This window comes from Magnusiomyces paraingens, assembly GCF_902498895.1.
Source record: "Magnusiomyces paraingens strain CBS 517.90 genome assembly, contig: contig2, whole genome shotgun sequence".
Lineage (NCBI taxonomy): Eukaryota > Fungi > Ascomycota > Dipodascomycetes > Dipodascales > Dipodascaceae > Magnusiomyces > Magnusiomyces paraingens.
In genome coordinates, this window is record NW_022474068.1 from 1,574,134 (window position 1) to 1,597,102 (window position 22,969).

Sequence of the window (22,969 nt, forward strand, 5' to 3'; positions counted from 1 at the left end):
CAAAATTTTTGGCTAAAATCCCACAATTTTTTTTTAAAGTCATTTCATAGATATCTCTATCTTTAGAAATGTCATCCTCAAAAGATGATTCTGCTCAGTCAAACGACTCGAAGCACAAGGCCCAACCACCTTCCCCAACTTCCAGCTCCGTACCTTTGAACCCTGACCAAACTTCTTCTGCCGCTGGGGGGTTAAGTCCCGCAATTTCTCCATCGAATACTACAGATGCTGTTGCAAATAGCAGCTTCGCAGCTTCTTTACCTCCTGCACCAGCTCACAAGAAGCTTGCGCACAAGCAGCGCGCTTCACCCTCTCTTCGACCCGTTTCACCGGCCATGAACCCATCAAGCCCCCTGATTCGTCCCGCAGACTTGCCAGCCCTCGTGCCTTCTACATCTCATCCGGGTGGTGTGCGTATGCGTCGCAATGGCTCAAACCATAGTGAGCAGCGCAAATCTTCGCGTGTTATTGTTTTCTCAGCTGATGATGACGAGGCCGAGCTTGAGGCTGATTACGAGCGCGAGCGAAAAACAGACTTGGCTGACGTCCATAAGGGCCTCAAAGTTGGCCGTAGACTACGCTCGAAGGGAGGGTCAGTAGTTCCTGGCACCGTGGGGTCGCCTTCAACATCAAAACGTGGGTCCACTTCTGCCGCTGCAGCTTCTTCTCCCGTGAGTGGGTCGTCCTTCACCAAAACAACAGAACCTAGTGTAGAAGACCAAACGCAGCCAGCTTCCTCTTCGTCCCTTTCTACCACGGCGCAACAGAAACAAACTAGGGCGTCTATCTCCTCAGAACCCATTCCCGAGGTTAATGACGAGCTTGAAAACAATGGCGAGGATTTTTCTTCTCCGCTTGAACGTGGTTACAGTGGAGTTTCTACTGGAGCCTCATCCCACAAGTCGCGGTTTGGAACTCTACTGCATGAAATTGGCGAGAGCAAGGACCGTCACGATGTTAAGACAATGCGTAGACTGGAAGAAGACCTCGTTGAGGATCTTGAGGAGCACGATGAAGAAGACGAAGAAGAAGATGATGAAGAAGACAATGAAGATACTGCCAGTGTTAGCTCCACAGAGACATTTACTTTACGTGAGCGTCAGGATGCAATTAATATTACCCATCCGTTTGGTATCCGTATTTGGAAACCAGCTGTATACAAGAAAATTCGTTCCGTCCAGCGTTTTGCTGAAGGTGAAATTCACTCGGGACCCAACAAGGATATTTCTTATCTAGTTTGGCTTGGAAACATTATCTGGTCCGTTACCTTTGGCATTTTGTTGCTTATAATTTCATGGACTGGCGCGTTTCTTTTACGTGTTTTTTTCTTTTGGAGCCGCAGTGCAACAATTTACAGCAGAACCTTCTTTAACATTGGCAAGTATCTTGTTTTCCCCTTTGGCATTTGTGTCCAGCTCAATTCAGATAAAAACTACTTGCTTGAAGATGAAGGTGAGGGCCGCACAATTTCAGAGTATCAGGAATGGCAAACAGTTGACAGCAGACGATTGTTTTTTGATCCATCGGCAAATAGACCAGCATCGCAAGAAGACCCCCAAGGCTCGGAGACTGCAGCTGAACCCTCTCCTAGAACCCGCTCTGACTCTAGCGGCGAATCTTCTGTCAGTACTCATGAATTCCAACGCAAGCTCCGCTTTTTTGGTCGCGGCGACTGGAGTCTTGGTCGTGTTCTGTTTTTCTTTTGGTTTTACCTTACTCTTTATCCTATTCTGCTTCTCGTCTCTCTCATTTGCTGGCTCGGTGTATTTTCCATTCCCATGGGCAAAATTACTATGCTACTTTCTTATCATCTCCGCAGACATCCTTTGGCTCTTTCCTTTAGACCTTCCAGCACTCTTAAGAATTTGCCTCCTACTGAATACGAATCTTCCATTTTGTTGTGCACTTACCGTGCTTTGGGTTCACGATACTACAAGTACACCATTGATGGTACTAATATCTTTTTTATCAATTTGATGGCACTTGTTGCCTTCGTCATTGTGGACTACTATACTTTCGAATCTCTTGGATTTGGTGGTATTGTTGTTTCTCCCACCTTCATTTTCGGTACTTCCATGCTTTCTATTGTTCCACTTGCCTACTTTATCGGCCAGGCCGTGGCTTCTATTTCAGCACAATCATCCATGGGTATGGGTGCTACCATCAATGCCTTTTTTTCCACAGTTGTTGAAGTATTTTTGTACTGTGTGGCTTTGTCTCGGGGTAAAGGTGATCTTGTCGAGGGAAGTATCGTTGGCAGTATTTTTGGCGGTATTTTGTTGCTCCCAGGACTTTCCATGTGTGCAGGTGCTATCAAGCGTAAAACCCAGCGTTACAATCCTAAATCAGCCGGTGTCAGTAGTACCATGCTTCTTTTTGCCATTATCGGTGCATTTGCGCCCACCATTTTTTATCAAATTTATGGCACCTATGAACTGCGTTGTACAGACTGTGAATTAGAGTACGTAAGTGCTCTCAGTTTAGATACCTCAGAAGACTGCCAACGCTGCCATTTTTACCAGGCCCAAATTACCACTGACTCCCTTTACTCAGACATTATCAAACCTTTTAGTTCGATTTGCGCTTCTCTTCTCTTTATTTCCTATGTTATTGGCCTTTGGTTTACGCTGCGTACCCACGCTGCAATGATTTGGCAGACTCCTACTTCTTCTGAGCTCCATTCCCTGGTCATCCCCCATGGCACTGCTCCTCAGTCTATTTTGCCATTGACTCATGATCCTCACACCTCTGGTACTACTTCAGCAGAAGCTACAAGTTCCAGTGTGGCACATACTGCCACATCGGCCACTGTACGTTCCAACCGTGGAGCCAAAGTTTCTGTTGAGACTGGCAATAAGGGCCATGAAGATCCTAGCGCAGCCGTTGTTGCTCAAGTTACTGAAGGTGGTGGTCACGACGCACCAAATTGGTCGCGTACCAAGTCGACTGTTATTTTATTGGGTGCTACTGTACTCTATGCTGTTATTGCTGAAATTCTAGTAGGCACTGTCGATGGTGTTTTGAAGAGTGTTAGTATTAGCGAGAAGTTTGTTGGTGTAACTATCTTTGCCCTTGTTCCTAATACGACTGAATTCCTTAACGCTATTTCCTTTGCCATGAATGGTAACATTGCATTGTCAATGGAAATTGGTTCGGCTTATGTTCTTCAAGTTTGTCTTTTGCAGATTCCAGCTTTGATTCTTTACACATACCTCTCAGCTCCACTTTTCCCTGACCTGACTGATTTTATGTTTACTCTCATTTTCCCACGATGGGATCTGCTGATGGTTATTTTCTGCGTCTTTGTGTTTTCCTACATTTACGCCGAAGGTAAGAGTAACTACTTCAAGGGCTCAATTTTAGTGCTGAGTTACCTTGTAGTCATGTCGGGCTTTTACTATACTGGATCCACGGCTGAAGCTGGAATTTCACAACTCTCTGCGTCTTTCCGCATGATTTCAAAGGGTGGAACCAAGGTTTTGCCAATGTAAACTATTTTTTTTCTTATTTTATAAACACTAATAATATGTACAATGAATGATATATTGCTTTTTTTTTTTTTTTTAAAACCATGGCAAGGGCTTCTTGTTTTTCTGCTCCAATTTGCGTCTCCACTTGGCACCACGAGACTTTGCAATGACCTCGTCGGCCTTGGCAATTGCCTCTGCCATTTCCTGTTTTCTAGCAGGTGCCTTGCGCTCGGCAATCGACAGCTTGAAGCGAGAAGCACCTCTGACGGGGACCTTTGTTTCATACTTCTCCTCGTAAAAGGTCTTGCCGTTTTGCAGCGGCGGCAGCAAGTGTGCAATACCGTAGCGGTATGCGGCCTTATACAAATCACTTTGGCGACGCAGAGAGTAGACAGAATCCTGGATGCGACCAGTGATGGGGTTGGTGTTGGCCAAAAAGGGGTTTGCTGTAGGATCATCGATAGATGTTGGTGTCTTGCTGTACTGGCGGAATGGAGCAGGGGGGTACTTGCGGAAAAAGTTGGCGAGAGGAGCAGGGATTGTGGCAAAAAGCGCGTTGCCTGTTAAGGGGACAGTGGCCACGGGGGGAGTGATGGTAGAAGTCTCGGTTGACTCTGGGGTTTCGGTGGACTTTTGTTGTTCGACTTGAGCATTGTATTGGGTCAGGGCTTCATTGTAGCGAACGCGCTCGGCGGAAATAAAGGCAGCAGCTTCCTTGATTTCGGAAGCAAGACGACGATCACGCAGCCGTGGTGCAACAAAGACACTAGCGGCCTCATGAGCCTCGTGGAGCAAGGTTCTGGAGATGCGCATTTTGAGAGTATGAAAATGTTGATAGTGGTGGTGGTGGTGGTGGTGGTGATGATTTCTGAGATAAAAAAAATTTGGCGGCTACTGAAAATTTCTCCTATTGGCGGTCGAAAAAAAATAAAAATAAAAATAATAATAAAAATAAAAATAAAAATAAAAAAAATAAATGTTACAACAATATGTTACTTAAATTAATAAATTAATGTAATGTAATAGATGACTCTATCATGTGACTCAAAGAAGTCTTTTTCCGAGTATCGTTTTAAAATGGCAAGCAGTTCCATCCCTTTTAATTTTTATTTTTTTTTTTTTGTGAGCGTTAAATTTTCAATCTCAACCAACAACAACAACCTTTCCAGTCGTTGTATCCTTCAACATCTCCAAAAAAAAAAAAAAATGCTCTCATCCGCTTTCAAGTCCATCCGGGCTCGTAATGGTGCTGCTGCCTCGGCCGTTTCAACCCAGGTTCGCGTAAGTTTTTCTTTTTTCTTTTTTCTTTCTTTCTTTTTTTATTTAAATTGAATTTTTATTAACTGGGGAATAAATGGGACGGGGAAATAACCTCTGGAAATATGGGGTGAGTAAAATATATCACCGAATACCTCCAAAAAAAAAAAAAAAAAAAAAATTGGTCGCGTCGGTTCTATTACTCATTTCACCAGAAGGTATTTTTTTATATATCTTTTCTTTCCCCTTCTCAATATTCAATAATTGATAGACATACGCTAAGAAGAAATCTGTTGAGACTTCCACTGCTTTTGTCGAAAAGTACGCTCACTACCAAGTCCCTACTTACTCCCGCCCTAACACCGTTATGGAGCGTGGTGAGGGCTCTTTCCTTTACGATACAGATGGCAAGAAGTACATTGATCTGACTGCTGGTATTGCTGTCAATTCTCTTGGCCATTGCCCTCCTCTCGTCACATATACTCTTATGAAACAAGCCTCGACCCTTGTGCATTCTTCTAACATGTACTACAACAAGACTGCTCCAATTCTTTCCGAAAAGCTTGTTGAAGCTACCATCAACTCTGGAGGCATGAAGGATGCTACCGCTGTTTTCTTGTCCAACTCGGGTACCGAGTCTAATGAAGCTGCTCTTAAGTTTGCCCGCAAGTACGGTAAGATTGTTGGCAAGGGTGGTGAAAACACTAAGAAGACTGGTCTTGTTTCCTTCAAGGGTGCTTTCCACGGTCGTTCCTTTGGTGCTCTCTCCATGACTCCCAACCCAAAGTACCAGGGTCCCTTTGCTCCCCTTGTCCCCGATGTTACTTACGGTGACTATAACGACATTGCTGGTCTTGAAACCCTCATCACTGAGAACACTGCTGGTGTCATTGTCGAACCCATTCAAGGTGAAGGTGGTATCAATGTTGCCGACCACGAATTCTTAATTGCCCTCCGCAAGCGCTGTGACGAGGTCGATGCCATTCTTATCTTTGATGAGATTCAGGCTGGTCTTTCCCGTACTGGTAAGCTTTGGGCCCACTCTCACGCCGGCCCTGAGGCCCACCCCGATATCATTACCTGTGCTAAGGCTCTTGGTAACGGTTTCCCCATTGGCGCTGTTATCGTCAACTCTAAGGTCAACGACATTATCAAGGTCGGTGATCACGGCACTACTTACGGTGGCAACCCTCTCGCTGCTGCCGTTGCCATTGAAGTTCTCAAGGAGCTGACATCCAAGTCTCTTTTGGACAATGTTGCTGTCCGTGCTCGTACCATTGAGCAGAAGTTTGACCAGATTATTGAGGCTTACCCCAACCTAGCTACTTCCCGTCGTGGTGTTGGTCTCATGCAGGGTCTTCAGCTCACTATTGATCCTTCACACGTTATTTCCAAGGCTCATCAGAAGGGTCTTTTGCTTCTTTCTTGTGGCAAGAACACCATCCGTCTTGTTCCTCCTCTCAATATCCCTCACCCCACTCTTGTGAATGGTCTCTCAATTCTTAAGAAGATTTTCAAGGAGATTGACAACGATATCAATGGCAAGATTTAAAGTGTTTTAGAATATAGTAGAAATAAATGTAGTATATTATTTTACTGTTGTGTAAAGAATAAAACAAATCTATTAAAAAAAAAAAAGAAAAAAAAAAAAAGAGAAATATTTACTCGATGACAATATTGGGAGTTTTGTGAGCATCGTGACGCTCAAATTGTGGAACGTTTGGCGTATGACCAATGGACATACCAACCTTAACAAGAGTCTCCAAAGCCTGACTAGAATTGTCAAGTAAATCCCGATCAAACTTGATTTTCCCATGCTCAAATAACACAACAAGAGTTGAGCCTCCAAACTGAAAGTAACCGAGCTCTTCCATGCGTTCCACACGATCTCCAGCTTTAGCTGTAATAACTGTGGAGCCAACCATCATAGCGCCCACGCAAACAACCATGACAAGCCCAAACTCATCGGAATGGATGGGCACAAGGACACGCACGTTTTCGCCAAAAACATCGAGAGCAGAGCGAATAGCCATGGGGTTGACGGTATAGTATTCACCCTCAATAGTTCTTGGCGCACCCAGTATTCCATTTACAGGGACATGGAAACGATGATAGTCTTGTGGAGCTAAGCGGAAAATTGCCAGAGACCCTGAATTATACTTTGAAACATATTCAGGATACGCGTCGCCAAAAAGCCGCTCAATGGAAAACTCCTTGCCCTTAATCCAAATCTCAGTGGCCCGCGAAATGGAGTTAAAGTATGTTGAGCGACAATCGGCTGGGGAAACTGCAATGCAGGGATTGTCTGGACCGTCTAGCACTCGGGCACCGGGTTTTAGCTTGCGGTAAAAAAACTCGTTGAAGCTTTTAAATTTGTCAAGCGGTAAAAGGACTTCAGAAAGATCAAGCGCGTGAAATTTAATGAACGGCTCAATGGCGCGTACTGATGACGGATCATCGTACTTGCGTCCCTGCTTAAAACTAGCCCTGCGCAGAATCCCTCGGATTCTCTTTGACTCCATACGAGATGATCGCAAACCCTTGTACAAAAGACGAATACCCAACCTTACATATGCATTCATCTTTTCCTCCTGAATAAAGCCAGTCTCACGGTCCTGCACGAGAATGTTGGCAGAGTTAGCGCCAAGCTTGTAGTTACCATAAGTAACCTTAAAAACCATTTTGGTATACCATCGCTTACGCGCTTGATTTGATGATACAAACTTGTTCATGGCCATCAAGTTGTCGCGGCTCCAATCTTGAGACGCGCATGTGGCCAAGTGTGTCACAATATCAATCTCAGCTTTGTTGTTGAGCCGTGGTTGTCCGCAAAATGGGCAGGCTAGTACTCGGATTAAACGCTCTTCGACATCATTTTCAATCTTGGTTTCGTAGATTTCTTTAAGAATTTCGGATACGTCTGATGCAGCTAGATCTTCATATGTCTTGTCTACAGGGGTAGGCATTCCGTCAACATCAACGACATAGGGAGCTTCTTTAATGACGGGAAGAGTGGCTGCTGATTTATTTGAATTGCCTTTATCTTCTTGCTCCCTTGAGTGGTTTTGGACCACAGTATCTTTTAAAATCTGTTCTTCCAAGCATATAACCAATTCGTCAATCGTCAGTTCATCAACATTAAACCGTTTATGAAAACGTGTAAAGTATGACTTAATAGTTTTCTCCGACAGAGTGGCTCCCATTTGGTCTAGCAACTCCATAATTTCAAAAATGTTCATGGAATTGCTGCGGTCTGTGTCAAAAAGGCGAATGAGTCCGCGCCAAAATTGTTGTCGCAATGCTGCATAAGGCAAAAATCTCGCGCGAATGTGTAGCTCTGGTTTGTGCTTGCCTTCAAATTTGGTCTTCATAAGCATTAATGGAATAACAAAATCAAACATGTGTGCATCAATTAGGGTATTGGTTTTTTTAGCCCTGCGACGAATACGGGACTTGCGGCGCTGGGAATCCATTGATGAAGGCGGAGCCATTACATTGAGTGACACAGAGCTTGCCGAAGTTTTGGGAATATTACTCGAAGCTGATGGTGGTACAGAGCCAGTATCGGCGCTGTCTAAAAAGGAAGACTCAGAGGCACGTGCTGCAGAGGAGTCAGACGAATTATATCCAGTAATATCAGTATCTTGTGAATCCAATTGTTGGCTTACAGGGATACTTGTTGTACTAAATTGTGCATGAGGTTGTTGCACACCCAATGCTTCAATATTGTAAAGCAAGGTGTGTGGGTCAGGTTGTGGAGCTGTTTCAAGGATCTTCTGAATTGGAAAGTCAATGGTGGCGACGTGGTCATTCAGAGTGATTCTGTCCTTGTCCATAATAGTAAAGTTTATTGAGAACCCACGTTCATGGTTCATGACAGGAAACATGAGCGACTCGTTAAAGATGGGATTGAGTGTATGACGTCGCCATGCAGTGCGAAAAGTCTTTTTCCCAAAGGATGTAACAACAAATGGATCCATGTCAAATCCAGTATGCGTCATATTAGCCAATGGTGGCAAGTCAGTGGCCTTGACGATTTCAAGGTATGTTATTCCAACCACCTGGCTGCGGGAGTTAAATTCATAGTACCCACGTGGCACAGTTTCCTTATTTTCACGAGATCTACGACGGCGAGATAAACTGTGACGGCGATGACGGTTCTTTGTAGATTCAGCAGTAGGAACTTGAAGGAGCTTAGGGCTTTTAGGAAGCAATGAAGATTCATGTCGGCCAAGAGGTTGGATATCCTGAACTGATGAGATTGATGGAGCTTGTTCGTCAGATTCAAACCCGCTTTCAACATCGGATTCTGAGCCAGAAGAAGCAGTTGAAGAAGCAATTGAAGAAGCATCACTGCAGCTATAACCATCGTCATTAGAAATTGTCAAGGTGTCTACCAGATGCTCGTAATCCTGGCCTTCAAAATCGACACTAGCGTCATCCGAGTCGTCATCATAATTGGGTGGCTCTTTGCTTGCTTCTTCATAAATTGCTTGAAGAAACTTATGCCAGCTAGTTTGTAGAGATCCTTGGTCTGCCAATGCCTCTCCCTTTATGAGATTCTGTTCATGATAAAGAGCAAACTTTAACTCTATGGAGCCAACGAGAGGCTTTGAATCTGACTTCATTGACCTTAAATCATACCAAGAAGGCTGCAGAAAAAAAAATTATGGTTAAAATGGAATGATAAAATAACAATGAAAACCAACATACTTTGTTTTCTGGATCATCAACTTTGAAGGCGTTATTTTTGAAGAGATCCTTTAGAGAGATTTCAGCTTCCCCAATGTATTCCTAAATTTGGTTAGTACAAAAGAGAAGTTTACAATGCGTCTTTTTTTTTTCAAATAATAGCTTACTTTTTTAAAACGGTCCTTGGTCCAAACCACAATGGTTATAATGGGAGCAGAATGCAAACCTTTAAGTGGAGAGTAAAAGTCGGCGAGCCATTTGGGATTTGTGACTTTTGAAAGAGCAGGAGTTGAATAAAAGAATCGGTTTAGATGGACAACGGCGTACTAGATGAAGAAGAAAAAAAAAAAGGTTAGTAAATAAGTTTAGATCAAAAAAAAAAAATACTCACAGGATTGCAATTTTTCTTGGAAGTCAGGAGATTTTGAGCCTAAAGCAAAGAATTTGTTAGATGATTCAGTGGATTTGTTTATTGTTTTCACAAACCTCTAGGACCGACACCTGAAGTGTCAGCTGGCAATTATCGATAACTGGGTTTGTTTTATTAGTTGATGTATTTGCAGCATTTTTCTTGCGACGGCCAGGAAGAAGTCTCATTAGGGAGGGGTATTCAAGAAGCAAAGAAAAAAAGAAGTAGAAAGTTTAAGTAGAAGGCAGAAATTTTTAAAGTGGTAAGAAAAAGAAAGGGTGAAGAAGGGGAAAAAAAAAGGGAGAAAATAAAGTATATCAATATTAAATAAGATATTAATTAATATAAATATTATATATAAAAGAATATTAATCACTACCGTTAAACACGGTCTTCGTCGTTGTTATAGAATAATTACAATATTAAGAAAAAAAATATAACTTGGATTGTTAATTAATTAAAAGAGAATATATTATAAGTATAAAATAAAATAATCTTCTTAAAATATTTTAGAATAAAAAATAAAAAAAAAACACCCACCCACGTATCACGATTCTGGGCTTCAGCCTCGTGAACCCAGTAAGTTACTGTTTTTTTTTAATAATAATAATCAATCTATAATTTTCATTAATTCATTCATTTAATTCATTCATTTTAATCTCTTCATTCTCGTAAAAGTGGTCTTTTTTTTCTTATTATATATTTTTTTTTAATTTTTTTTAAAAAAAAATTCCCTCTAGACTTGTTGTTTTTGTTCATGTGTAGGTAATTATGTCTGGGTCTTTCTTCCAATCAAATAAATTAAAGATTGATTCTTGCCCACTTATCAAATCAACCTCCTTGTACCCTCCTGAAAATAATATAAATACCAGTAATCTTACAATAAAAAAAAAACCTTCTCCTTTATTTCCAACTTTTTATTCCCAGTACTTCAATACAGTTGCAACCGCGGCCCAATTTTTTTTTTTTATTTAATTTATGTTTTTTTTTGGTGCCTCGACACTCTACCCCGTGGCAGAGTCATTCAATTTAATGGAAAGAGGCGTGATGACATAAAACCTGACAAAGAGTTTTTAGGGTTTTCCGGAATTTCATTCCAGAAAACCCTATGAGAAGCTGTCAAAACCACCAAAACCTCCTCATTTTGAAAAAAAAAAAAAAAATTGTCTAGATTTTTTTTTTAAAAGAAACAAAACAAATTCAACAATTTCTTTTAATCATATATTCTTTTACCCCTTGTTATATCAATATTAGATTACTTCTTTTAAAAAAAAAATCCTTTTCTACAAAAGACATTTGTCACTTTTTTTTTTCTTTTTTTTTTAATTCCAGGTCTGGACACTGGCATTAATCGCCAGTTGTAACATCCGCATAAACCGACTTGCAAGACGATGACGCAAAATGAATACCATGACCGCTTTATATTTATTTTCATTCTCCCCTGATATTTTAAAAAAAAAAATTTTTTTTCGGCCGCTTGTTGATTTGATGAGATGTTTCACTAAAAGAAACATACCCAGACGATCCAGGTCGTCTATAAATATCAATAAAAAAGTCCATTTTGAAAACTGAAAAAATTCCCCCCTCAAAAAAAAGAAAAAAAAATGCAATTGAGCTACCTGAGATACCTACTAGTTTTGATTTCATCTTCTGCCGTTTGGGCAGAAATGATTTTTTCAACTCTTGCCGAAATCTCTGCAACTTTTGACAACACTCCAGAACAGTATTCTCTTTCATTGGAAACCGCATCCCCTATTTTAGTTGATAGCTCTAATGCTACACAAACAGACGGAATCTACTTGAGTATAAATCCGGAGATCTTTGCCACTGACATGACTCAAGTTGATCCGGTCACTTTGACGTCAATCTACTTGGTCAACAGTACTTACAGTGACGCTTATACCACTCTCACGTTGGCTCCAGCCATGAACACAGTTTCAGCTTTTGCACAACCCCTCAATGTGACTCAGGCCTCACTATCTACTGACTTTCCCCAGTCTGCTACTCAAGCCATCTTGACTGAGTCTATTACTTCCCAGCCCATTGCTACTAGATTCCCCTCTTTAAATGGTACTTTTATCACCCGCACCGATGGAAAGATTATTTATGTAACTGAAAGTTGCATCTATACTGCTGGTAGAACAATCACCAAAACTTTCACTTACACTGTGTGCTCCGTTTCTGCTCCAGCTACTACTTCTTACTCTTCTCCAGCTGTCACTTCTAGCTCGGCCTTGAATGCCACTTACAACACTCCATGCACTACAACCACTTCTGTCACCTTGCCTACCTCCATCTCCACTTCTCACTGGAACCTTTCCACTACTAGACCTTTGTCCAACTCTACTTATTCAACTGTCCCTGTAATTAACTCTACCTATTCAACTACCCCTGTAATTAACTCTACCTTTACAACATACCCCAACAGTATTGCCAGTGCTCATCCCTCTGCAATTACAAGCATTTACACCCACTCTCTTCCTAACACCACCTTTATTCTCCCGGGCACAATCACTTCTTCATTCTATGTGTCTACTGCCGAACCCATTACCACCTTTACCGTTTCTTGTCCTCACTCTAGTGGTCCTTGTACTACTGAAACCATTGTAGTTACTCCATTTGTCCCTTCCATGCTCTCGTCAGCTGAAACCATGGTTCCTTCCTCGATCGATACCATGGTCCCTCCTGGATCTGCTGTTCCACCAGGACAGGTGGCTCCCGAAGCCACTGCATCAGCCTGGGCAACTGCGTCTGCTTGGGCTACTGCGTCAGCCTGGGCTACTGCGTCAGCCTGGGCATCTGCCTCTGCATCTGCGTCCATCCCCTCTATGTCTCCGGCCAAGTCTAGCCCGAGTCTTAATTCCAGCAATGGCGCTGGCGCCGTTAGTGCTCCCATTTTTGGACTTAGCCTTGCGGCTGTCATCATGGGTCTTGTATTTATGTAATCTCAGTTCGAACCTGGATGTTAATTTTAATTTTTAATTGAAAAATAAAAAAAATATAAAAATAAAAAATTTTTTTACTAATGACTCTTTACTTTCCTATTTACCACACTTTTTTTTTTTTTTTTCACCACCACCAACAATGACTTCTGAAATTACCAAGATCTCCATCTTGGGCACCGAGTCCATCCACATTGGCTACCATTTTTCAAGCCATATTGTGTCGACTGTTCTGAAAGAGCTCAAATCCACCACCTACGTGCTCATTTCTGACGACAATATCTTTAAGTTTGGCCATGTTCAACGTCTCGAGGCAGAGTTTGCGCAAGCCATCAAGGATTCCAACTCTTCGTCACGCCTGCTTAAGTACATCATTCCTCCTGGTGAGTCTTCGAAAAACCGCACCACCAAGGCTGAAATTGAAGACTTCTTACTCAAGGAGCGATGCACCCGTGACACCGTCATTCTGGCGATTGGCGGGGGTGTCATTGGCGACATGATCGGTTATGTTGCTGCCACTTTTATGCGCGGTGTTCGCTTTGTTCAGATCCCCACAACTCTTCTAGCCATGGTTGACTCGTCAATTGGCGGCAAGACTGCTGTTGATACTCCTCTCGGCAAAAACCTTATTGGCGCTTTTTGGCAGCCAAAATTTATCTTCATGGACCTGACCTTCCTTGAGACTCTTCCTGAACGAGAATTCATTAATGGTCTTGCCGAAGTCATCAAAACCGCCGCTATGTGGGATGAGGAAAAGTTCATCGAACTTGAAAACAACAATGAGATTCTTTTAAAGTACATTAAAGAGCGTAAAGATGGCCGCGTTGATCTCGAGCCCATTATTGAGATTGTGCGTAAAATCGTTTACGGATCGGCTTCCATCAAAGCCGAGGTCGTTACTTTGGACGAGCGTGAAGGCGGTCTCCGAAATCTGCTCAACTTTGGCCACACTATTGGCCACGCCTACGAAGCCATCCTCACTCCTCACATTTTGCACGGCGAGTGCGTTTCCATCGGTATGGTCTTGGAGGCTGAGGTTGCCCGCTTTTTGGGTCACCTTTCCGACGGTGCTGTTGCTCGCTTGTCCAAATGTTTGGCTGCTTACGAGCTCCCCATTACTCCCAATGATGCCATTGTCCGCCGCCGCTCCCGCAACATTTCTACTCCAGTGGATCAGCTTCTTGACATTATGAATGTTGACAAGAAGAATGACGGTAATGTTAAGAAAATTGTCATGCTTACTCGCATCGGCAAGACTCTTGAAAAACAGGCTACCAAGGTTTCCGATGATGTTATCCGTACCGTTCTTTCTGAATCTTTCTTGGTTGGCTCCTTTAAAAATGCCCCAGAATCCGTCAGTGTTATACCCCCTGGCTCCAAGTCCATTTCTAACCGTGCTCTTGTCCTTGCTTCGCTTGGTGAGGGTGTGTGTCGTATCTCCAATCTTTTACACTCTGACGACACTGAGCACATGCTCAATGCTGTGCAAGTTCTTGGTGGCACCAAGGTCAACTGGGAAAATCATGGTGAGATTCTTGTGGTCGAGGGCAATGGCGGTAAGTTCAAGGCCCCCAGCTCTGAAATCTACCTTGGCAACGCCGGCACCGCTTCGCGCTTCTTGACCACTGTGGCTACACTTGTGCAGCCTTCTTCTGAAGCTGACCATGTGGTTCTCACCGGTAATGCTCGGATGAAGCAAAGACCCATTGGTCCTCTTGTTGATTCATTGCGCGAGAATGGCAGCAAGGTTGAGTTCCAGGAGTCAACGGGGTCTTTGCCTCTTAAAATCAAGGCTGGCCTGGGCTTTAAGGGAGGTCTCATTGAGCTCAAGGCTACAGTTTCTTCGCAGTACGTTTCTTCTATTTTAATGTGCGCGCCTTATGCCGAAAATCCTGTTACTCTTTCGCTTGTTGGCGGCAAGCCCATTTCCCAACTCTACATTGACATGACGATTGCCATGATGGAGACTTTTGGTGTCAAGGTGACCAAGGGTGAGGGTCATGTTTACCACATCCCCAAGGCCACTTACAAGAATCCAGCTGAATACGTGATTGAGTCTGATGCTAGTTCTGCCACATACCCCTTGGCCTTTGCTGCCATTAGCGGTACTAGCGTTACTGTCCCCAACATTGGCTCGTCGTCGTTGCAAGGTGATGCTCGTTTTGCTGTTGATGTTTTACGACCCATGGGCTGTGAGGTTATTCAAACTGCTACTTCTACTACGGTTACAGGACCTCCTGTAAATACCCTCAAGTCCATCCCCATGATTGATATGGAGCCTATGACTGATGCCTTTTTGACTGCTGCTGTTTTGGCTGCTGTTGCTAAAGACGGAGAAAACAAGACTACCCGAATTTACGGTATTGCCAACCAACGTGTCAAGGAATGCAATCGAATTGACGCCATGATCCACGAGCTTGCCAAGTTTGGTGTTACCACGCGTGAGCATGCTGATGGTCTTGAGATTGATGGTGTTGAAATTGATAAGCTTACTGTTCCCAAGGGCGGTGTTAGCACATATGATGACCACCGTGTTGCGATGAGTTTCAGTTTGTTGGCAAGTGCACTTCCTGAACCTGTATTGATCAAGGAGCGCAGATGTGTTGAAAAGACTTGGCCCGGCTGGTGGGACATTTTGAACCGTGTATTTAAGGTTGGTCTTGATGCTTATGAAGATACTGTTGCACAGGCCCAAGAGCACCGTCGCACACCCAATGAGGACAAGACAATTGTTGTTGTTGGTATGCGCGGTGCTGGCAAGACCTTTATGGGACAATGGGTTGCGACTTCACTTGGACTTAAGTTTGTTGACTTGGATCAGTACCTCGAGGCTAAGCTTGAAAAGTCAATTCCTGAAATTATCAAGGAATCTGGCTGGGAAGGTTTCCGCAATGAGGAGCTTACTGTTTTGCGCGAGTTTTTGGAGAAGCACCCGCGCGGCTGGGTTGCGGCTTGTGGCGGTGGTATTGTTGAGACCCCTGAGGCCCGCACAATTTTGAAGGAGTACATGGCTTCTGGACGTATTGTTTTGCACGTTCACCGCAACATTGAGAACATTGTTTCGTACTTGGAGGTTGACAAGACACGTCCAGCTTATACAAGCGACATTTTCAGTGTGTGGAAGCGCCGCGAGCAGTGGTACTTTGAGTGCTCCAATTACTTTTACTTTGCTTCCAACTTTAGCAACTCTAGCGAGAGTGCTAGCGTGCACCGCTCTCTTGACTTGTTCTTGAAGACTATTACAGGCACCCGTGGCTTGCCCGATGTGCCCAAGGGCCGTTCTGCATTTGTTTGCTTGACTTTTGGTGACGTGCGTGATTTTGCTGGACTTAAGGAATCTCTTGAAGGATCAAGTGCTGTTGAGCTTCGCGTTGACTTACTCAAGAACTGGAGCTTGGAATATGTTGCTGAGCAGGTTGGATTTATTCGCCTGAATACTGACTTGCCCATTATTTTTACCGTGCGAACCAAGTCGCAAGGTGGCAAGTTCCCCGACGATGGCGAGGAAGAGGCTGAAAAGCTGATTCGCTTGGCTTACAAGTTAGGAGTTGAATACGTTGACTTGGAATTGACTTGGCCTGTTGGATTTGTTGACAGTTTGGTCAAGGACAAGGGATACAGTAAGGTGATTGCTTCTCACCACGATACTGCTGGCAAGCACGGATGGACGAGTGCACTTTGGGAGGACTACTACCAGCGGGCGCTTACTGTTGGCGATGTTATCAAGTTTGTTGGAACAGCCAAGAACCTTCAGGACAATATTGCTCTTGAGCAGTTCCGTTCGGTGCACACGCGCAAGCCATTTGTTGCAATTAACATGGGCGAGGCCGGCAAGCTTTCAAGGGTGCTTAACGAGGTTTTGACACCTGTGACTCATGAGAGCTTCCCAATTGCAGCTGCACCTGGACAGCTGACGGTGCGGGAGATTAACGGTGCACTTGCTGCGATTGGCGGGCTGCCTGCCAAGGAATTTTTTGTTTGTGGAGGACCTGCGGCTCAATCACGGTCACCTGCCCTCCATAATGCGTTGTACAAGGCATTGAACATACCTCACCAATACTCTTATCTTGCTACGGAGAGCGCTGAGGAGGTGTTTGCAAAGATTGGTGAGCTTGGAGACAAGTTTGGCGGAGCTTCAGTGACGATCCCTCTTAAGCTTGCTGTGCTGCCATTTTTGAGTGAATTGACCCCAGCCGCTAAGGCTATTGGAGCGGTGAATACAATTATCCCGTTGGGAAATGGCAAGTTTAAAGGTGACAATACAGACTGGATTGGAATTGTCAAGTCGTTTGAAGCAATTGGCTTGAGCGGCGGCAAGAAGTCTGGCGATGTTGCTGGTGTTGTGATTGGAGCTGGCGGGACTTCGCGTGCTGCCATTGAGGCGCTCCATGCAATTGGATACGGGACCATTTACCTTGTGAACAGAACGGAGGCTAGTGCTCGAGAAGTTGCAGCAGCTTTCCCCGCGGAGTATGGTGTTAAGGTTGTTGTTAGTGAAGAAGAGTATGGTGGAAAGCGAGCGGAGGCTGTTGTGAGTTGTGTCCCCGCGAGTGCGCCGCTCGATGAGAAGCTGGCACGGCTGGTTGACGGGATTCTCTCGGGAGGGGCCAATTCAGCATTGGGAGGTTCTAGTAGCAAGTACTTTTTGGACGTGGCTTACATGCCCGTGGTGACTCCGTTGGCTGAGAAGGCCAAGGCGCAGGGCTACGCGACGATTGGTGGCCGGGACATGTTGGTGTATCAGGGCGTGGCTCAGTTTGACGAGTGGACTGGCCAGGCTGGTCCAGTTGGTGCTGCCATGACTGCAGTTTACCAGGAGTAAAATATCTTGAAAATGAACTAGTTTATTGACTGTATATATATTTGAAAAAAAGAAATAAAATTTGAAGAAGAATAACAAAAAATGTAAATAAATAAAATTAAAATAAAATAAAAAAAAACACCATGCAAGATAAATTGAGTATTATTATGTCTAAACGGTTGTAGGAACGACCTGAGCGACGAGAACTGAAATGTCGTCACTTTTGCCACCGCCTGTAGAAAAAGGCGAAGCATTGAGTTGGTAGGGACAAACAGCAAAATTGTCAAACGAGCGGTCGGTGGCGAGATGAATAAGGTCGTCTGCGGCTGCCTGAAGGCCTCCACGATCAAAGCCTTTAAAGAGGGTTTCTGTGATTTCTCCTATAAACAGGTTATCTGAGAGGCCGTCTGAGCACATTAGGATGATGTCGTCAGGTTGAACACGGAGGGTTGTAGGCTCATCGATTTCTGAAGGAGGAGCTTTTGAGTTTGTTCCGAGCTGTTTCGGGCAGCCAGTTTTGAGGCCATGGTCGACAGTGTAGAGGACCTGGCGATCTCTAAAGATCCAAATACACGAGTCGCCAATATGGACAATGTGAAGTTCCTTGTCAACAGTATCCATTGCTGCAAGGATGATTGTAGAAGATCCGGACTCTTGCTGAGCAGCCAGTAGGTCTTTTGTTTCGTAAAAAGCCTGGTTAAGAGCCTTGGACACGTGGAGCTCATTAGAGGACTGAAGCTTAGAGCCCGGGGTCGGGGCGGCACCTTTTTCGGCCAGCAAATCTGGGGCTGTAGAGTTGAATAGCTGGACAAAATGGGTGAGAGTTTTGTGAAGAATCAGGCGGGACCAAAGGGCAGCATGGCCTCCGGTTTTGAGGTTCCAGCCAGAAACACCGTCAGCGAGGGCCAAGATCTGAGAGGAACCAACTACAGAGTCTTCGCCGCAGCCCAGAGAGGTAACGCCGGCGACCTCAACCTTGTCGTAAGCCTCGACGGGGACATCGTTGATAGAAGCGAGATGCTGGAGTTCAGACTCTGGACATGAGTGATCTCCGCGGCCCAGTGAGATGGGGGTTTTATTATCGAGGAGAGCGTAATTGCCTGTGAGCGGGGAAAGTAGGTAATCTGGGAGAGATTCCATGAGGGTTTTGCGAGAGGGGTTTTTGGATGTGTGGTAGGCGTAGCCGCCAATGGCATAAGATAACTCGAGGCCACATGAATGGTTAAAAAGGCGGTTCGGGGTAAGGCATGGAGACGAATGTTCTTGTGCGGGCTGCTGTTGAATAACGATGGTATGGCCTAGCGAAGATGAAGAATGGGTTTCTTGGAATGGTGATGGTTCTTGTTCAAACTGCTCAAGCAGTTCCTCAAAGGGCATTGCGTCATAGTTATAGGAATCATCGAGGAGCTTAGTGTTATGATCGACAGGTTCATACGATGGCGTGAAGGGTTGATGAATAGGCGATGAAGAGATGGCAGCTGCAGTTGCGGCTGCTTCTGCAGCAGAAAAGGGATCTGGTTGTGGTTGGTTATGGATGGATAAATCAAAAGGATCAGCTATTGGTGGGAGTAAAGTTTCTGAGTGAAGTTTATGAAGTTCCTGTTCTCTAAGAAAAAGATCTCTGTCCAAACTAGATGAATGTTGTTGAGAAAGGTCTTGAGAAACTGCCGCAGTTGGGTCTGGTGGGAGCAGATGAGCATGAGGTGGTACGAGCGGCGGGAGTGGTGGATGGCCGTTATTGTTAATGAAAGTTGGATGTGAAGTCGAGAGTCTACGGACCAGTTGTGGTCGAAGAGACCGGAGAAAGGCCTGTTTTTGTGAGCAGGGCCTAAGGACGATCCGGATCATTGAGGGGTTTTTTTTTTAAGAAGAACGAGCGGTGATTTTGGAAAATTTTGTTAATTTTGGTGAGAAGGTTTTTGGAGGTTTTATAGGCATTTTTAATTTTTTTTTAATTTTTTTAATTTTTTTAAATTTTTTTAAATTTTTTTTTTTTTTTTTTATATACGCGAGGTATTTTTAAAATTTGGAAAAAAAATAAAAATAAAAATAAAAATAAAAATAAAAATAAAAGAGGAGAATTAAAGTTACAAAGTAAGTTAATATTCATACCAGGTAAGAAAATAATTGGTAACTTAAGAAACTTATTTTAATTTACCTGGTAATTTTACTGTAACCTTAAATTTACCCCTCAGTAACTAACTTTTGTTTGTTTTTATTTTTAGTTTTTTTTTTCTTTATTTCCTCGAGAGAATTTTTGACAACACGCACGCAATTATTAAAGTAACTTGCATGCCACATTACTTAACCACTTTGAACCTTCCACCAACCCTCCCCTCCTTTTAGAAAATCAACAACTTAATTTATTAATTACTACCTACACAACCCTATCGATAATTTGCTCCACAAAATGCTCCACTTGTTGCGAGTGCTGCGCAGACGTGTCTTTGCAATTGCGCACTGCCACAGTCCGCGGTCAGTTCTCCTGGGCTCGGTGGTACTCCTAGCTGCAGCGGCCTACGTTTTGCTCGTACTTCTTCTTGGTGTTGGTCCGCTTGTCTCCTCGGCCTTTTACTTTATGAAATCCTCCACCGCAAACCTTACAAGCCCATTCGACACCCGCAACCCGTTCCGATGCGACTCGATCTTGCGCTCAGGTAGATTCCTCGACGACGGCTACACAACCGCCAGTCCCACCGTGTGGGCCCCCGAGGGTTGCGTAATGCGTGACTATGCGGACCTGACAGCACTACAAACGTGCCTGCGACCCGGAGACCAAGTGATTTTCTACGGAGACTCGACTGCTCGCCAACTATACTGGGCCATGGTTAGTACACTCGACAAACATGTGTGGTCTGACGGAAACATTCATGGTAATCACTTCTGGACACGCGATGGCATCACTGTAAGACTCTTTTGGGACCCGTTTCTCAACAACTCAGAGTCATCGCAGCACGTGCGTGACATTGCACAGTTGGGCCGCGATGCACCTGTTAATGACATTTTGATTGAATTTAACAAGGACCCAAACTACGTGCCTAAAACCTACATGTACGCTACCACAGGACTGTGGCACGCCATGTTTGATTCCGGGGAGGAGCATGTGTTTGAAGGGTTCAAGGCTTCTTTAGATGAGTTTGTCAATGTAATGAAGACGCGTGCCGATGATGCCTTCGAGGCTGTATATTTTGGCCCCACCATGGTTACTTATTTCCCATTGCTTGATCCTTCTCGAATTGATCAAATCACACCAGGAGTTATTCGGCGCATGTTACAGTACTCAGATGAAGTGTTTGGGTATGATCGTTCCTGGTCGGGTAAAGGTTATGCAAAGGGCCCGAGGGCTTACATGGGAGCTGGGGCTGGGGCAACATACAAGCGAGCTAAGCGGGCTTCTCCTGTCGATGGTGATATTGAAGTATCAATTCATTATGTCCCGGTATTCAACGAGATTGGCGGGAGCTCGCATCTTGGGCTCTACGACATGATTGGACTGCACTACTCAACAAGTGCACCATTTTTGCAAAAGAATTTGCTCTTGAACCACATGTGTAATGGACGCGTCAGCGAGCAGAATCCAAACAGGGCCGTCACAGACGGAACAACCTGTTGCACACCATATCCACGCGAGCCTTCTGTATGGCCTCCATTTAAAGTATTATTTTTGGGAGGACTTGTCACCTTGCTACTTCGGGTATACAAGTACCCGCGTGCAAGTGTAGCCGTTGGAACGGCTATTTGTGTTGCTTGCTTGGCTTATTACGCGGACCGCACCGGCCGTTTTGCAAAATCTCCGCGGGTCTTTTCTATGCCCCTATTGGTTATTCTTTTGCATTTATTTGCTGGCGCCGTTTTTATCTCTATGACAGAGTCTCCAACACATTCAAGTCACTGGAAAATCCTGCTTAAAGAGTTGAAGGGCCTGGCCACCGCGCTGCTAGTGATTTTTAATGTTGCTGGAGCAGATATTCGCCGGTCACACTCGGAGGGTGCCGTGGCTTGCCGGTTGCTGTACTCGTGCTGGCTGTTTGCCTCACTAGTTGAGTTGGGTGGAATTGTTAGTGAACTGCCAGCAAAGGCTGCGTTACGTTATTATGCCAGCCGCGTGGCACGTGCGGCGCTTTTGCCGGTAGTTTTGTCTATGGCTTTAGGCCCATGGCCTGTTCCTGTTAGCGAAGACTCAATGCCGTCGTACTTGGGGTATATCATTGACCCAAAACTGTATCCACTTGCCATTTCGTCGGTATTTTGGTACTCGCTGACTGCAGCTGTTGTAGCGGTGAGTCGGGTGTCACTAGTTCGCCGGCAGGGAGTACTTGCGCAGACTGCAATGCTTGCTCTTTTGGGGGCGTCTGCGTATTGGGGATTAGTGCGACGCGCACACGTAACGGTGGTGACGAAAGTGATTGCAACGGTTGTAGGTGACGACGGTCAAACACAGACATACGAGATGGAACCAGAGGTCCACACAAGACACTCAGTAGTTGCGCGGATTGTATTGGGAGATTATTGGGATGCGTTTGCTGCGATTGCAGTTTGTTGGTTTGTTCACATGAAGACAGAGAGTAAATTGAATTCTCTCAAAAAGAAAGTACCAAAGTGGATCTGGACAGCAGTTCCTCCAGTGTTGTTGGCGGTGGTGGCGAACCTGTTGTTTGTTCTTCATGTTTTTTGCATAGAGGACCCGAAACTAACCTTCACACCATCGACTTCAGCAGAAATACAGCCAGCATCTGTGATTGCAGAGATGAGGGCCAGTCGGTACCCACTGGCAGTGCATGTTATTTTAGCACTGGCGACGTTTGCTGGTTACGCTGGAGTCCGGGTACGTGTTGCGCAAAGGCATACGTCATCGAATCTGATGTCTGCCACGCTGAGGTATTCAAGTGTGTGTACGGGACTGGCGAGCTTCTCATACGAGCTGCTACTATTGAGACGGCACTTGTTACTTGCTGGCAACATGACGACACAGTTGCGGATTATTCCAGTTGGGACTGTTGTTCCTGCGCTGCTGCGAGGGACGTTATTTGGAGTTGGTGATTTATATGAGTCGAGTAGGTTTTTTGCGATACCTTGGGAGAGTCTTCGGACGGCAGCGAATTTGGTTCTGGCCGGGACAATTTGTGTGATTGTTTCGTTAGTTGCTGCGGGACCGTATACTGGAGTGTTTGAGGTACCTGAGGGTAGGAAAGAAGAACTGGAAGTGGGAAAGGAGGAATTTGGAGAAAAATTGTGAGCTTACTTGGCGTCAACTTGCGCTAGCCAAGAAATGAATAATAAAAACTTTAAATAAAAATAAAAATAAAAATAATAAAGGATCATAGAATTAAATTAAATTAAATTAAATTAAATTAAGTTAAGTTAAGTTAAGTTAAGTTAAGTTAAGTTAAATTGAATT

General features: G+C 44.4%; 8 protein-coding genes across 8 annotated transcripts; 5 read left to right on the forward strand and 3 right to left on the reverse strand.

Annotated features, from left to right (window-relative positions):
- Positions 1–68: 68 nt before the first annotated feature.
- SAPINGB_P002235 (uncharacterized protein) lies at positions 69–3,491 on the forward strand (the record flags this gene model as incomplete). Its single annotated transcript, XM_031996954.1, has 1 exon — positions 69–3,491. The coding sequence occupies one exon, from the start codon at positions 69–71 to the stop codon at positions 3,489–3,491; it is 3,423 nt and encodes a 1,140-aa protein (XP_031852845.1).
- Positions 3,492–3,563: 72 nt separating this feature from the next.
- On the reverse strand, positions 3,564–4,283 carry SAPINGB_P002236 (mitochondrial 54S ribosomal protein mL59; the record flags this gene model as incomplete). Its single annotated transcript, XM_031996955.1, has 1 exon — positions 3,564–4,283. One exon carries the CDS (start codon positions 4,281–4,283, stop codon positions 3,564–3,566), a length of 720 nt encoding a protein of 239 aa, XP_031852846.1.
- Positions 4,284–4,676: 393 nt separating this feature from the next.
- Positions 4,677–6,279, forward strand: SAPINGB_P002237 (uncharacterized protein; the record flags this gene model as incomplete). The annotated part of the gene is made up of 2 exons (XM_031996956.1): positions 4,677–4,751; positions 4,999–6,279. 2 exons carry the CDS (start codon positions 4,677–4,679, stop codon positions 6,277–6,279), a joined length of 1,356 nt encoding a protein of 451 aa, XP_031852847.1.
- A 109-nt stretch (positions 6,280–6,388) lies between these two features.
- On the reverse strand, positions 6,389–10,016 carry SAPINGB_P002238 (uncharacterized protein; the record flags this gene model as incomplete). Its single annotated transcript, XM_031996957.1, has 5 exons — positions 6,389–9,379; positions 9,441–9,521; positions 9,587–9,745; positions 9,811–9,849; positions 9,906–10,016. The coding sequence occupies 5 exons, from the start codon at positions 10,014–10,016 to the stop codon at positions 6,389–6,391; spliced, it is 3,381 nt and encodes a 1,126-aa protein (XP_031852848.1).
- A 1,416-nt stretch (positions 10,017–11,432) lies between these two features.
- Positions 11,433–12,773, forward strand: SAPINGB_P002239 (uncharacterized protein; the record flags this gene model as incomplete). Its single annotated transcript, XM_031996958.1, has 1 exon — positions 11,433–12,773. The coding sequence occupies one exon, from the start codon at positions 11,433–11,435 to the stop codon at positions 12,771–12,773; it is 1,341 nt and encodes a 446-aa protein (XP_031852849.1).
- Positions 12,774–12,912: 139 nt separating this feature from the next.
- Positions 12,913–17,592, forward strand: SAPINGB_P002240 (uncharacterized protein; the record flags this gene model as incomplete). The annotated part of the gene is made up of 1 exon (XM_031996959.1): positions 12,913–17,592. One exon carries the CDS (start codon positions 12,913–12,915, stop codon positions 17,590–17,592), a length of 4,680 nt encoding a protein of 1,559 aa, XP_031852850.1.
- A 150-nt stretch (positions 17,593–17,742) lies between these two features.
- On the reverse strand, positions 17,743–19,419 carry SAPINGB_P002241 (uncharacterized protein; the record flags this gene model as incomplete). Its single annotated transcript, XM_031996960.1, has 1 exon — positions 17,743–19,419. One exon carries the CDS (start codon positions 19,417–19,419, stop codon positions 17,743–17,745), a length of 1,677 nt encoding a protein of 558 aa, XP_031852851.1.
- A 562-nt stretch (positions 19,420–19,981) lies between these two features.
- SAPINGB_P002242 (uncharacterized protein) lies at positions 19,982–22,807 on the forward strand (the record flags this gene model as incomplete). Its single annotated transcript, XM_031996961.1, has 1 exon — positions 19,982–22,807. One exon carries the CDS (start codon positions 19,982–19,984, stop codon positions 22,805–22,807), a length of 2,826 nt encoding a protein of 941 aa, XP_031852852.1.
- Between the last annotated feature and the right edge of the window lie 162 nt (positions 22,808–22,969).